This window comes from Papilio polytes, unplaced genomic scaffold (genome assembly GCF_000836215.1).
Source record: "Papilio polytes unplaced genomic scaffold, Ppol_1.0 DF823692.1, whole genome shotgun sequence".
NCBI classification, from domain to species: domain Eukaryota; kingdom Metazoa; phylum Arthropoda; class Insecta; order Lepidoptera; family Papilionidae; genus Papilio; species Papilio polytes.
In genome coordinates, this window is record NW_013525512.1 from 754924 (window position 1) to 770960 (window position 16037).

A 16037-nucleotide genomic window follows, 5' to 3' on the forward strand; every position below is an offset into this window, starting at 1 on the left:
GATTCAGATATGACGGCTGATAGAGATGTATGGAAGAGCAGCACATACTGTGCCGACCCTCCATAAGGGATAAGGGCAAGTGGATGATGGATATATGGTAGAGTTTTTTTTATTTATTTAGTATTCAAAAGAATACAAATTTATTCTCTTTAGAATATTGGTATAGACAATTTTCTAGCATTTTATGGCTTTGATTTAAAAATACTTATTATATTATTTTAGTTAAAAATGTCCAACAGATGTTTTTTTATAGGCATGGGAAGATGAAAAAACAACTGATGATTATGATTTTGACAAAGACATGTTTTTACCATCACCGGTATGAATTATTCATATTTTAATACTAAGCATGCTTTTTAGTATTGTATAGTTTAGAATGCAACTAGTTTATAGTTGAAAGAAGTGGGTTTTAATTCTCTTTTCCATGCATTTGAATCACATAAACGCTAGGCAAGTAGTCTGTGTCCTTCTATGCTATATTCTACATGTAAACCAAATTTCATTAAGATTTGCAAGCAGTTATGGATATAAATAGTAACAAACATCTTACATATTTACAATACAGTAGACCCTCGATAACTCAGACCTCGGTAACTTAAAAAACTTCTATAACTCCAAAAAATAATATGTCCCCTTCCTATCAGAGTCCAAAACCTCTATAACATAGACCCTTAGTACCAAGGTTGCTGCTTCAGCAAAGGCAGCAGGTGCTACTAGGTCCCTCTCAGGGGTATTAAAAAAAAAACAAAGACCCTTGATAACTTAAAACCTCTATAATTTAAAATATTTTGTGTTTCCCTTGGACGTTAACTTATTAAAGTTCTACTGTAGTATGAAATATATCAATATTTACTTATAATAATGACTAAGGTTGTAAGATTTGATTAAAACTTTATGAATCATCACAACTAATAGATTTTTCTATTATTTCCACAATTTAATTAATTACAGGAATCAAAATTCAAAGTGGACCGATGGACAAGGAAAGAAGGAGGTGGGGGTATTACCTGTGTCTTACAAGACGGACGTGTGTTTGAGAAAGCTGGTGTCAACATATCTGTGGTATCGGGAACACTGCCTCCTGCCGCTGTGCAGCAGATGAGGAGCAGGTATGCCTTGATACTGTGCAGAGATGATCTTGATTCTTAGCTAATAATGTTTTAACGCTTAAATTCGCGTGGAATTAAAAAAAGTAAATAGCCTTTGTGTCCTTCCAGACTATTGTTTATGGGCATGCCAAATTTCTGATCTGTTTAGTTGAGGCTACAAATTTTAAATATCCATCTTAACTTTCGCATATTGGTGAGGTTCTCTTTAGTTTTATACATGTTCTGGTATATAATAAAGGGCACAAACCAGTGATGAAATGATTTTTCTTAGAGTGTACACACTCCTTTGATTAAATTATCGCACAACCGTTGTGCGATTGTCAATTGTTTTGCAGCCAATTCAATTAATTAGTTGCACAACTAAAAATCGAGTAGTGTGTCCACCTCCATATAACCTCATAGGAATCAAAGTGCGACTAAACAGTTTTGCGATAGTTTGATCAAAGGTGTGCGCACGCTCTTAGTGTAGATTCAAAAACTAAAAGTTACGTATTTTAGGCATACATTTTGTTCCTCTATGTTCGGACATTAATAATTATTTTCTTTTGAATGAAGAGGCAAGAACTTGCAATCATCAGAGCTGCCGTTCTTCGCGGCGGGGGTGAGTGCGGTGATCCACCCTCGCAACCCCATGGTGCCCACTGTGCACTTCAATTATAGGTACTTTGAGGTCAGGGATAAAGACGGTGAGTTAAGTGTGGGCTTACATTGAAAAACATGACTGATAATAAAGTTTTTCACGTGTATTTAAACATGCTTTTGTTTGTAACAGCATATAGTCTAAAATACTGAACTGTTTTCAACGAGTGAAGTGTCAATCTATTTGTGTTCTTCCCTAGAATGTTTTAGGGTCTAGAATCGCTTGTGATTATTGTTTTTTTTTAACTTCAACATTGGTATTCAAAAGGTGTCCAATGGTGGTTTGGGGGCGGGACGGATCTCACACCCTATTACCTCAACGAAGAAGACGCAATACATTTCCATCTCACATTGAAGGACGCCTGCGACGAACACGACCCCACATACTATGCCAAGTTAGTTATTTTAAGCATTGCATGGAAGACGAGCTCTTGCCCACGACTTCGTCCGAGTGGTATTAGAAAACATACAAACTATATGAATTACAAAAAGCTACGTATCCCTCGGGAACCGGACATATCTCGGGGATGAAGCTTATCCAAGTGTACTCCAGACTTTGTTTTATATCTGTGCCAAATTTCAATAAGATATGTTGAACCGTTACAGAATGATCGAGTAAACATTAAAAAACTAAATTAATGAATCCCACGGGAACCGTAACTATTCCAGGGATAAAAAGTAGCCTGTGTGTTCTTCCAGACTATGCTCTAAACCTGTGCCAAATTTCATGGAGATCCGTCTAGCCGTTTAGGCTACAAACGCTAACAAACATCCATCCATCTAAACTTTCGCATTTATAATATTAGTAAGATAAGTAAGATAATTTCTGACGCCCAGTAGGTTAATAGTTTTTTTTATGAAATAAACTTTACAGGTTTAAGAAATGGTGTGATGATTACTTCACGATTCCTCATCGCGGTGAAAGAAGAGGCATCGGTGGTATTTTCTTCGATGATATCGATTTTCCATCCAAAGACAAAGCATTTGCATTCATAACTTCTTGTGCGGAGTCTGTTGTGCCGAGTTATATTCCTATTGGTAAGTAAAAAATTAAATAATCTATAGATCCAAATAAATCTCTATTTTCAGAATATACTCTGATTGTTTTTTCGTTTGTAATTGCCAAATTGTTTAAAAACTTTTTAAGATTAACACACACAAACTCACAGACAACAAGACAAGCAGAAAATTAGAATTGTTGTGTTTAGTTTGATGTTGCTAAAATACTTGTGTGATTTTTTTATTTATTGTTTGAATTTCTGCCTACAGATTTACAGATACAATTTTTTTTATTACCCGACTAAGTTAGTGAGGTAATATTCAAGGCCTCAATGATCTCTATAAATGGATAGGTTAGTTAATTTTATATCTATGATTAGAATCCTGACCACTAATACCGCAACCGCCAAAACGGCAAGATAAATAGACATAAAATACAATGGTTTATAACCTATCCATTTATACAAGTCATTGGACATAGCCTAAACAACTTATTTTGACGAGTTGTACATTTCCCCTAAATGACATTAGAGTATTTTTTAATCTGTGGTTTTTATAGTACAAAAGCACAAAGACGACGCTTACGGTTACCACGAGCGTCAATGGCAGTTACTCCGTCGTGGTAGATATGTGGAGTTCAATCTGGTGTACGACCGCGGCACGAAGTTCGGCCTCCACACACCTGAAGCTAGATACGAGTCTATACTTATGTCGCTGCCATTAAATGCGGTGAGTGTTGCTAGGTTTTCGCATTCACAAATACTGAAATCTCTCTCTCTCTCTCTCTCTCCCCCCCCCTCTCCCCCTCTCTATCTCCCTCTCTACCTTCTGTTAAAAAACACTGTTCCAGTAAAATATGTAAAGTATCGATTTATTTTCTAATTTTTCACAGAGCTAAGATATATCTAGTTATTTTCGGAATTAATTGATATCTTATTCAAAACTTTTAAACATAACTGTGTATTAATCGTCTCTACATAGAAACTGAAATATTATTGGCTATACTATTCTACAATGTCTGTGAGGTATTTAATTATAACTTTGTTTAATATTTACAGAAATGGGAATACATGCACGAGCCTAAATTGAACTCTCCCGAAGATAAATTAATGAAAGTCCTAAAAGAACCCCAAGACTGGCTAAATATTGAAAAAGGGAAACGGACTGTGGGTTAATTCAGAATATTAAGTTTCACAAAATTTTGAGATGATTTATTTTTGTAAAAATTTTAAATGTATTATAATATTTGGTGTTGATTGATTGTTTAATTGCATTCCTTATTTATTTGTTATACGATAGAAGGGGTTAAATTCGCAGATGAAATTAAATTGATTATTGTAAAAACAGATTATTTTCATTAACTCTAACCTTTCCGACTTTCCACTTCAATAAGATTCTTATAGCTTGTTTTAATTAGTACCTGAAATCGTTTATGAAATGAAACTATAGGCACAAGCTATAACGTTAGTTAAACATAAATAGGAAAGAAAACAATTTTTAACCGTTTGATATAAAAACCACAGTTGAAAAATATCAAAACAAAACATTGTGTAATGGCAGTTTTGTAAAAAAAAAAATAGAAAGCGGCAACACTACAAAACGTCAGTTGTCATTCTGGTGATGGCTGTAATATTGTGGTTTTATAATTTGTGTTGTGTTTACTTGGCGATATAATTACTTAAGAAGAATAATTGCACGTCACTGAAACAACAATACGCTTAACAGTATCTAACTATTACGACATTCACGAGGTTGTGTTGGATGCAAAGAAGTGGCGCGGTTAACGGATGCATTTCCTCCATTCTTATGCCTTAAACGTATTGTAACGTTTGAAATCGTGATGTTATTGTTAATCGGAGGTAAAGATGCCTTTTAAGTTGAAGTTGAAGAAGACGCGTCAGTACAATGTAGCTTCGAAAAGCTTGTTTGTGATCAGTGTTGAATTGTTAGACGGCGGGGTTGCAGATTGCACTCTTTCCGTGGACAGCACGGGTCAGGAGTGCTTGGATAACGTATGCCAGCGGCAAGCGATCAACCAGCCGGAGTTCTTCGGTTTGCGGTACGTGAATCGTAGCCAACAGCCGCGATGGGTCCAATTGGAACGCCCTTTGAAACGCCAGTTAGACAAATACGCCTCTTCCCACCAGTTGTACCTTCGTGTAATGTATTATGTCATATCTGGCACCAGTTTGATTACGGACGAAGTCACGCGATACCATTACTTTCTACAGTTAAAGAATGACTTGATTGAGGGGCGTATTATCTGTGATTGTCAACAAGCAGTGGTATTAGCATCATATAGCCGGCAAGCTGAGTACGGGAACCATGACCGGGAGAGGCATACCGTGGAGTACTTGAAGAATTTATTGACATTTCCTAAACAAATGCTAGATGGAGGTCAGATAATTGATGGCAGTACATTGGCGGAGACGGGCCGGCTGGAGTGGCTTACGGCTGCTGTTATACAACATCACATGTCCCTACACAACATGTCACAGGTATGTAATGTATGATTTAAGTCATAAATTAAATGTTCTTTTAACTAGTATTGCAAGTATATTTCCAGATTTTTATAAGTTTAAAATATGTATGAAACAATAGTATTTAGAAAGTATTGATGGATTGTATGAAAGAGGATATGCTTAAGAAGGGAGTCAATTTAGTTATGACGGCTGATAGAGATGTATGGAGCAGTACATACTATGCCGACCCTCTTTAGGGTAGGTTAATGATATTTTTATGTATAGTGTGTACAATATTTAATAATTACTTATTTTTTAATTCATTATCAGTATCAAATAAATTAACCAAACCTGTTCTTAAAAACTGGTAAAGTTAGCACCAATTGAATTCTTGTTTTTGAGATAACAAAATCCAATTTGCTTGAAACTCCTGTTGCTTGTGACTAAATAAAACAATTTTAACTGCTGCTTTATGCTTATCCTTTTCAATACTAGTTATTTCTCTTTGACAAAAAAGGTAAGGAAACCATAGATTAACCAATAACAAAAAAGAATAGAACTTACATATAAATGTGAAAGGTTAGTAATTCTAGACAAGCATCTTAAATGTTGTTTAGATGGATGCTTGTCGCTATATATCTTTGGAACAGCTCAATAGATCTTGCTAAAATTTGGCATAGACAAAGTGAACTGATTAAGATTTTTTTGCATGGCCTGAATCGCAAACAGCTAATATTGGCATTCTTATTTTCAACACTGCGTAACAGACTGATGAAAATAAAATTTACATCTGTTGTAAAATAATTACTGTTATATATAACATCTACTCGACTTTTATCTTAAATCCATGCATCAAACATTTGTAATGTGACCCAGATAGTGCTAATGAGTCACTGTGACAATGATTTCCTAACCTGCATTAACTGACTTTATCAATTGTAACACTGATTAGAAAGTATATATTTTATAGTTAACTAGCTGTTCCCGTGCAGCTTCATCCGCATGAAATTATAAAAACTTTTATTGTTTACATTCAAATTATCAATTACAAATCTAAAACTGACATGACGACAACCTTGCTTCCTTGATGTTGGCAGCATCTTATAGTCTCTTTCCCACATTAGGGTTTTTATCCAAAATATTTACCCCCTAAGTTTAATGGTGTTAAAATATATAGCCTAAATCATGACGTAAGTGCAGGGCTTATTATTAAAAAAAGACTTATTCATAAATATACTGTAATTGTTGACATCTTAAGCAACAAAGAAGTGTGTGTTTACGCTTTATTATAATAGTATAGATTGTCCTATAATCTTACTAGTATAAATAAAAGTTTGTATGTGTTTATGGGTATGTAGGAAGGCTTCTACATGGCTGAATGGATCTTCATGTAATTTAGCATTTGGCACAGTCTAGAAAAATACATAGCCTACTTTCTTTTGTTTTTTAATTAAGCGCGGGAGTCGCGGGCGTTAGCTAGTACCCAATAAACAAATGAATTTTTTGTGGAATCTGTTTTTATCAAATTATGTGATAGTATGTGGCTTTTAAATTGTTATTATTGTTGTTGATTTAAACTGATTTTAAATACTATAGTGAGCGCCTTCCCCCACCATTGGCTGTTAGAGCCTCAGATAGCCTAAAAATAATGTCACTGTCAGATAAGGGACCAAAATCCGATTAATTCATCACATATTTTACATGTTAGATTGCTATCAGACAATTTAAAATTTGCTAGTACTAACATTTAGTGGTTTTGTTTGATTTTCTTAATAAAAAAATTACACAGAAACAAACATCAGGTCAGCAAATTTTTAATTAAATAACAATTAAATAAGGAAACCTTAATTCACACTTATTTAAGCTTGTAAGTCTCGAATTTCCAATAGGTATTAGCCTTTATGGCTTCTTAAACTGTTAATAAATAAAATCTTGTTGATTTTCATTCTCGTTACACGAAAGAGAAGGAAGATAAATTGATGAAATAAGGAAAGTGATAATGTTTCTAATTTTATGATAACCTCAAACTAAAAATATTTTTTGACGTCATTTCAGTATAATCTATACCTATACTATTAAAGCATAAACACACACTTCTTTGTTGCCTAAGGTGTCAGCAATCACAGCATATTTTCGAATAACTCTTATTTTAATAAACCCTCTACACACGTCACGCTTTAGGCTATATATTTTCACGCCGTTAAACTTAGGGGTATTTTTGATAAAAACCCTAATGTGGGAAAGAGACCATAAGTTGTTGCCAACATGAAGGATGAAAGGTTGCCATGGTTTGACTCATGTCATGTCATGTCATTTTGACATTTGCAATGAATAATTTGACAAATGTGAACAAAAAAATTAATTTTTATAATTCTATGCGGATGAAGTTGCACGGGAACAGCTAGTTCCATTTTAAATTAGATATTTTCTTTGTATTTGTCTCATAACCCTTCTATGACGTAAACCAGTTTACGCGCAAATTTAAAATTAGGTTAACAGTTATGGTGCTAAATATATTCCGTGCGTACTGGTATTCATTAATAAATACCATGGATATGAGTCAAACATATATCTTGTCAGCCTTCGTGCGTAGAATACTGGAATAGTTTTATGTACAATGCAAGTAAAACGCCATTCTAGTCATAAATGCTTATGGCACAATACTTGTTCTAGGACTGATTACAACCTGTTTGTCTAAATAACTGGCTTTTAAATACCACTCAAAGTGGTTTAATGGCAACTAAATATGGACATTTCTCATTGTACACTTAAATACTGGGTTACGTAGGTACAAGCTGCAAAAAATGTACATTAGGGTGTCTGTTTTTGTAAACGACGCTAGTTAAAGCCTGCTACACATATTCAGTTTTTACTCAACAATTGAAACTGTACAGTTATGCTGTGTATATAAGCTAAATTTATCTGTCAATTATACTGTATTGTGCAGTTAAAATTGACGTTTTTCGGGGTAATGATAGATCACTAGCATCCAACAATGTTCTTTCGCCCGCGTCTCATTCCTCGTGTAATTAAAAAATAAACAATAGTAAGTTGCCTATGTGTTCTTCTAGATTAACAATTACATCTAGGCCAAATTTCATCGAGATCCATGCAACAGTTTAGGCTACAAACTGTAATATCCATTCATCCATTTATCTAAACTATCGCATTTATATCTTAAGTAAGATTAAAATATGTTATGACCTAATTTATTAAAAATTCTCATTGAAATGGACAAGGGTTACGTCATTAAATCAGTCAGAAAAATTTTTCTATGAAAGAATTTCCATTCAAATTTCAAATAGTCGACGAATTAAGCGGATTCCGCAGCGCACGCGCTTTGCATGCCAATTGACAACTTTACAGGCTTTGCATCTAAATGAAAAACATTGTCATGCAAAACCTGCCTCTGAAACTAATTTCCAAAACTGAACTCGACAATTTAACGGTTCACTGTTAACTTTTAAATTTTAACATTCTGTGAAGATAAAAAACATGACTTTTTAAGTTTTGTAATATATTACTTTATTTTTGAATAATCCTTTATTTAATAAAAAGCCCTACACTTACGTCAGGCTTTAGGCTATTTATTTTCAAGCTATTAAACTTAGGAGGTAAATATTTTGGATAAAAACCCTAACGTGAGAGGGACCATAAGTTGCTGCCAACATCAAGGAAGCAAGATTATCATCATGTCATGTCATTTTGACATTTGTAATTGATAATTTGACAAATGTAAACAATAAAATAAAATTCTCTTAATTTCATGCGGATGAAGCCGCTCGTGAACAGCTACTTTAAGGATAAAAAAGATAAAATAGACTCTTCTATCAGACTATCCTCTACATTCATGCCAAATTTCATGAGGATCCGTTCAGTAGTTTACGCAGCTATAACATCCATCCATCAATCTATACTTTCGCATTTATAATATTAATAAAATAAATAAAATTAGACATGTTATCTTTTAGAAATACCAGACGATATATTTCCTATAACCACTTCGTCACTCCCACGTTCATGTTCCCAGGCGCAAGCTGAGGAGGGCTTCATCAGCGCATGCCAGCAGCTGCGGGGGTATGGACAGGAGATGTTCAGCGCGCGAGACCAGCTGGATCAGAGCGAGGTGACGCTGGCCGTCTCTCTCACTGGCATTAGAGTCCTCACGGAGACCAGCGACACGCCCACCTTCTACAGGTCAATACTTAATACAGTTGACGGGCCAGCACTTTAATAGCATTGTATTGTTGTTTTATAGACGGCTCTGTGTTTTTTCTCGAATATAGAAATGATTGCTCATGTAAAAAGACACAGAACCTTTCCCAAATACTTTAGTTACTAACTCCCCTTATAAGAAAAGAGCTTTCATAGGAGTTGCCAAGAGTAAGAACAGCTTCCTCCTTTCTCCAGAGAATGGTAATCCCATGAGTGATCTGAACTGCAATGGAGACTCGGGCTTCATGCTTATTTATGTAAATTGTTTTTTTACACATAGATGGATGGATATAACGAACGTAATCAACCATAAACGGACGTTCAGCGTGGAATGTCAGAGACCTTTGGGTTCAGCGGCGTTCGTCCTCCCAAGTCCTGAAGACGGCAAATACGTGTGGAGAATGTGCGTCCAGCAACACACCTTTTACATGAGGCATCGACCAGCTCTCACCACTAATGTGGTGCATGATGAACCACGACCTAACTTTCAGGTAGGTTTTATGAACTACCGTACACAGTCCATTTCTTCAATATAATATATAATCCAACGGCTCTCTAGCTTAAGGGCATTAGACGACTTATGCTGGGTTGCTAGTTTCCATTTTTTTTTTCCTAGTGATCCATTGTTAGGTAAAACCGTTTTTCAACGGAGTAAAACTGTTGTCTTATGAAACGGAAACCCATACCAAGTATTAATCGAACCAATAACTAATGAAAGGTTAAAAATAGCAGGAAAACCGGCAATAAAAGAGTTATCAAAATTGCCAAAATGTATTCTTGTCCCTATCATATGTTATAGAAATTTAGATAACGATATATTTGTAGATATGATTGAGCAAAGATCCGCGATGTTTATTTTGTCTTGTATTTAAGTTGGTAGGAATCGTTTAATCTCTTCAGTTAGAAAAATATTTTCTAACAACATATTGTGTACATCCAATTATAAGATAATCTATTTCTCATGCTGGGAACGGAATCACTCGATATCATCTCATTTGTCTTTCAATCGAGGTTATGAATTAAAAAATGCTGACAGCCTCATTGTTGCCAAATGTTACAATCTTTTGTTTCATACAATTTCGTATTTACTATCGCCATCGGTGCGCTCTGCTGAGTACCAACGTAGAACGTAACATGTTCATGTGCACGCACAACCGTATAGAAAGTAAGAAGTCTGTTGTGTATTAGATCTATTTAAAAAACTACTTGATTACGTGCAAAAAATCTGTTCAATGACGTAGAACTTGAGTGTTCTTAACACACTTTGTAATACTTTTACTAATGATTTCCTTTAATGGAAAACAACCAGTGTGTATAGATTAAAAGATATGCTCGAGAGCATTTACTTTAACTTAGGTACACTACGAATATCTACTCTAATAGTATCTTAATTTAACATAGTCAAAATCTTTTCATTTGTACACTATTAGGAGCACGGTTTATCTGAGAGCCGCGAGGAGTTAGACGTGCGGGAGTGTGCTGGGTTAGGGGCAGGCTCCCGATTGGAGCCGCTGACAGCCGCGCACCGCGCACACTCCACCTCCTGCCTAGAGCTGGCAGACCATCCTCCGCAGCCACTCCACAGAAACAGGTCCATATACATACACACCTGGGAATACGCGCAAATACCCTCACATTCGTAACGCTATGGTATTTTTTACAGGGCACTACTCCCTTCCTACAGGCCAGCACCTGACTACGAAACAGCAATTCAACAGAAATACCAGCAACAAAGAGCAGAGGCACAAATACGATATCAGAACCACCACGCACACTCACAACTCCTCGCCACCTCCGCCAAGCCACTAGTCTACGGCTCCCACCCCGACATCCCCGGCATACACTACCCCGACGTCACCCGACATACAGTCTCCGTCAACCAGGGTGTAGCCACCCCTGAAAACTACGGCCTCAAGTTCCTCGCCAACTACCCTTTTGCTGTCAACCCCAACGTCCAAACAGACCACGCCCTCCACTACGTTAACGTATACAAGCCCCCGCCTCCTTATCCCTCCAACGGTCTCGTCTCAAACTCTACCCCAGACCTAGCCGTCGCTAGCCAAGCTCTTAACTACCACAGGGGGTATATCAACAATCACGTGTCAGGCTCCAGCCCTGACCTCGTCTCCACCAGGTCCGCCCTCAACAGACAGTACCTCGGTTACCTGAACCAGGGTCATAACGTCGTCAGTTACGCCAGACCCAACCTCCTCCCCGCCACACACGGCACTTACAACAACCTCACATCAGTCCTAGACCCCAATCCCCATATAATTATAGACCCCCACCATATATCAGATAACATACAAAAAGTATACGACGAAAGAGGTAATATTATGTACTCGATGCCGATGAGAAGGATATCATATCAGCGACATCTAGTGTTACCTCAACAGCAGATAAAAATCAACGACACACAAGAACCGATATACGAAAACGTTCCCTTACCCTGGCAGAGTGAGAGAACAATGCGAGATAGAGCACAAAGTCTTACCACGACAGATGAGATAGCACGACAAAACGAAAGAAATAACAGCCATCCTACAATAAATAGCTACGGGAACCCTAATCCTATAAACCTACCAAACTACCGTCACCCAGTCAAAATTGAAACTGATAATCATTACGTGAACGCACAAATCATTAAAGGTGTTAGAGAAACCAGTGTGCCAAAAGATGAATCTAGTCGAACCAAGACTGAAGATCCTAACATAGCAATAGATAAGTTATCTATAAAAACAGACGAGAAAGATTACGATGAAACTCCATACCAGAGTCTGTCTACCCACAAAGTAACCAATATAAGTAAATCATCAGATAATGTGACCTCTATATCTATTCCTGATATAAAAATCGGTCAAAACAATAATATATCACAAACAAGTATAACAGACTCAAATGCAAACACAACATATACAAGTGTTGAGTTAGAAAACTCTAAAAACAGTGTAAGCAGTAAGGAGAAGAAGCGAAGACGTTGGGGAGTGTTTATGGGCAGGAATAAGAATGTAGAAGTGAAGAGTGCGACCTTAGGGAGGGACAGAGCTAAAGTGAATCAAACCCAACCTGCTAACAAGCACAGGTGGTCCACTGGATTGCCGAAATTCCAACCGTTACCTCCCAGTATAACCAAAGAAACTCTGGTAAGTGAATAATAAAATCACATACAAGTACTTTGTAAAATCTTAATAGAAATTCTTGAGTCTGGTTATTTAAACTTTGACTATTAAATGACAGGACCTGACTAGCCAACATACGTGCTTTTGTTTGTGTGCTTGTTTTGCTTTAATAGTGTTATAATTCTTTAACTTCTAGTGCCAATTGCTGGAACGCAAGATGTGCGAAGACCAACTGTCTTTCGCATTCGAGCAGATTCCTAAAGGACGTGAGGGGGCGGGGCACGCGCTGGCCACGCCCCCCGCCCCCTCGAGCGACGACCACCTCCCATATGAGGACAACCGCGTGCGTCTGCATCCCACACCTGACAACCCTCACGGGTACATCAATGCATCACATATCACGGTGAGTTCAACAAATATTTTATTTCTTAAATTCAGAAATTAGCTTTTGAATTCTTCCGTGCTGATATAAAAAAAAAACTTATTATTCTATACGCTATTTCAGACTTTATTTACTTTTTCTGTGAAATTTGTCTAGATCCATTACTTGCTAAATTAATAACCAAAGTTATAGTAAATTTAGTTAGGACTTACTGACCTACTTAGTGTTGTTTTACACTAAGAGTCTTATTTAACAGCAATAAAATTAAAAACCTAAAAAAAGTTCATCAAATCTTTAGAATTCACTGTCTAATTTCTATTCCCAGATGACAGTGGGCAGTTCGCAACGCTTCTACGTGGTGATGAAGTGTGGGAGTACTGGCGGGAGCAGTGGGCAGACCGCCGCCCACGTGTGGGCGTGCGTGTGGCAGGTGGGCGCGCGGCTGCTGGCGCACGTGGGCGACGACCCGCCCCCCTACCTGCCGCACGACCAGCTCGCTACTGACTACGGACAGGTAATATATTATAAATTTCTTGACTAGTAGGGCTTTTTTTAAAAAAAATAATTATTCAAAACTAAGCTATAATTGCTGACATCTTAGGCAACCAAGAAGTGTATGTTTACGCTTTATTATAATAGTATAGAAGTATTACAATTATTTATTCTTTACTAGATTTGTCAGGATCGTTGTATTTAAATAGTATTTATTACGTTTCAGTTCAACGTGTGCGCGGCGCGGTCGTCGCACGCGGCGTGGGGCGGGTCGGTGCGCGTGCGCGTGCGGCGCGGGGCGGGGCCGGCGGCGCGCACGCGCTGCCTCTGGCTGGTGCACTTCGCGCGCTGGCCGCACTCGCACCCCGCGCCTACTGACGTCACACTCTTCCTTGGTAACTACTAACTATTTATTATTATTGTTTATTAAAAAAAATCTAAAAAAAACAATGTCTTACAAAACTATGTATATATGTATATCTATACTTCTATACTTTTATAATAAAGCGTAAACACATTTCTTTGTTGCCTAAGATGTCAGTAATCACAGCATAATTTCGAATAACTCTTCTTCTTAAAAAGCCCTACACTTACGTCACGCTTTTGACTATATTTTCACGCCATAAACTTAGGGGGTAAATATTTTGGATAAAAACCCTAATGTGGGAAAGAGACCATAAGTTGCTGCCAACATCAAGGAAGCAAGATTGCCAAGTTTTGTCATGTCATGTCATTTTGACATTTGCAATTGACAATTTGACACGTGTAAACAATAAAATAATTTTATGCTGGAGAAATCTCACGGGAACAGCTAGTATCTATATAATAACCATTTCTTAAGTGATATGTATAATGAGTTGGCACGTGGGTTAAATGAGTGTTCTTGTCCAAGACGTGCCAAGTACTAGGCTTATTCATTTTGGCCTATTTGGCACACTTGAGTACATAATTTACTAGTTGGTTCTACGTATAAATTAATAATTAAGAAAATTGGAAAGACTGCAAAATATAGATGACCAGCTGTTTCCTGCAACATCATCCTCATGGGATTTAAAAATCGACTTTATTGTAGCCTATGTGTTCTTTCAGACTTTACTATACTATAGCAAATATCCATTGATTCATCTTTCTACACATTCGCTATTACATTATTATTCTATTTAAAGGAGATAAATAGATTTAAAACATGTTTTCCGTCTAGACTTCCTAAATGAGCTGAACGGTCTGCGGCTGGTGTGCGAGGCGGAGGCTTCGGAGGAGAAGCAGCCGCTGGTGTCGGGCAACGCGCCGCTGGCGCTGAGCTGCGCCGGCGCGGGCCGCAGCGGGCTGGCGCTCGCCGCGGACCTGCTGCTGCACGTGCTCGACACCAACCAGGTATACGCCCTGAACGATAGATGGCGCTGTTCACAAAAATTACTCAATATCAGAGGGCGCCACTTTATACGATTAATCTATAAATGCGCACTGCTGTATTAGACAACATTCCAAAAACCATGGATTTAAAAAGAACTTTATTCATAAAATATGATTTAATTTTGGTTAAGTAACTTAGTAGATTTTCAATGTAAACGGCTATTTTTAATTACCAGAAAAATGTAAAGCTAACAATCGCCGATAATGATCAAATTTTGAATAGATTCTCATACACTAAGGTATTTTTATTTGTATTAGTTAATTATACTTATTTGTAATTTAACGTTGTAAACCTCATAATACATTTTACATTTCATTTTTCTTTGTAAGCGATGTTTTTAAGAATAAAATATCTTTAAACCTAAAATATATCTATTTGACGTAACTTTGACTGGAATATTATGTGTTCCAGGAGCTGGACATCCCGCGGACTATCGGCCTGCTGCACCAGCAGCGCGCCGGCCTGCTGCAGCACGTCCAGCAGTACCGCTTCCTGCACCAGCTGCTGCTGCACCACCTCAAGAGGTCCAGGCTCATATAGACTGCACCAACATTACAATGACAACCAGTTCAATCATAGAAAAGTAGGCGAAATCGATTTGACGTAAAAGAAGATGGTTTATTAACTTTTTTTTATGAAAATGTCCCTTTCCTGTCTGTGCTCTGTATATACAGCAAGGGTCATTTTCTTAATCAGTTTTATTTTGTCCTCTTGTAAATACAGTGGAGGGGACAATCAAGAGACATATTTTTAATCGTCAGTTTCCTGTTTATTCTCCCCTTTGTCTGAGAGAACACATAAGTTGGGAAGGGACAATTGTGTAGGCAGAGGAGAGGACAGGTGACAGTATTGTGTAAAGACACAACCTTGTAAGTTATTAAAAACGGTCATTTTATTTGGAATATCAAATTTACATTGTTTTCTACCTCTGCTTAGTCTCATACGTACTAGGATTGATGAGGAAAATAAAATCGAAATAGATAAAAATTATCAAGAACGATATCTGTTCTATTTATTTTCTTTGTTTGATTGAAAAACAAAACTCACAAAAGTACAATATTTGAGGTTATAAAATTTTTAAATATATGATAAATCATTCATTTATAAAAATCGTTATATACATCTTAGGGCCTGTCCCACCACTGGCTAATAAGGCTCAGATAGCTTACAACGTCACTGTCAGATAAGGGAACAATTTCCATCACA

General features: G+C 37.0%; 2 protein-coding genes across 2 annotated transcripts in view; both read left to right on the forward strand.

Moving 5' to 3' along the window:
- LOC106103944 (oxygen-dependent coproporphyrinogen-III oxidase-like) overlaps positions 1-4003 on the forward strand; it is a 92375-nt gene extending 88372 nt beyond the window's left edge. Inside the window, exons 2-8 of the mRNA XM_013283862.1 lie at positions 254-319; positions 952-1109; positions 1665-1795; positions 2017-2143; positions 2623-2786; positions 3307-3476; positions 3806-4003. Coding sequence (XP_013139316.1) covers positions 254-319; positions 952-1109; positions 1665-1795; positions 2017-2143; positions 2623-2786; positions 3307-3476; positions 3806-3922 — 933 coding nt within the window. The 3' untranslated portion in view covers positions 3923-4003. The remainder of the gene's footprint in view (positions 1-253; positions 320-951; positions 1110-1664; positions 1796-2016; positions 2144-2622; positions 2787-3306; positions 3477-3805) is intronic.
- A 344-nt stretch (positions 4004-4347) lies between these two features.
- Positions 4348-15859, forward strand: LOC106104017 (tyrosine-protein phosphatase non-receptor type 14). The gene is made up of 10 exons (XM_013283956.1): positions 4348-5245; positions 9240-9406; positions 9705-9915; positions 10855-11015; positions 11088-12567; positions 12740-12946; positions 13251-13439; positions 13644-13812; positions 14619-14791; positions 15243-15859. Exons 1-10 carry the CDS (start codon positions 4613-4615, stop codon positions 15369-15371), a joined length of 3519 nt encoding a protein of 1172 aa, XP_013139410.1. The 5' UTR covers positions 4348-4612; the 3' UTR covers positions 15372-15859.
- The last annotated feature ends 178 nt before the right edge of the window (positions 15860-16037 follow it).

Bases quoted from the DNA above. Each gene is read 5' to 3' on its own strand.
- LOC106104017 (XM_013283956.1), top strand. From the start codon at position 4,613: ATGCCTTTTAAGTTGAAGTTGAAGAAGACGCGTCAGTACAATGTAGCT. The intron at 5,246-9,239 runs GTATGTAATGTA...TCATGTTCCCAG, and splicing joins CCCTACACAACATGTCACAG to GCGCAAGCTGAGGAGGGCTT. The intron at 9,407-9,704 runs GTCAATACTTAA...TTTTACACATAG, and splicing joins GACACGCCCACCTTCTACAG to ATGGATGGATATAACGAACG.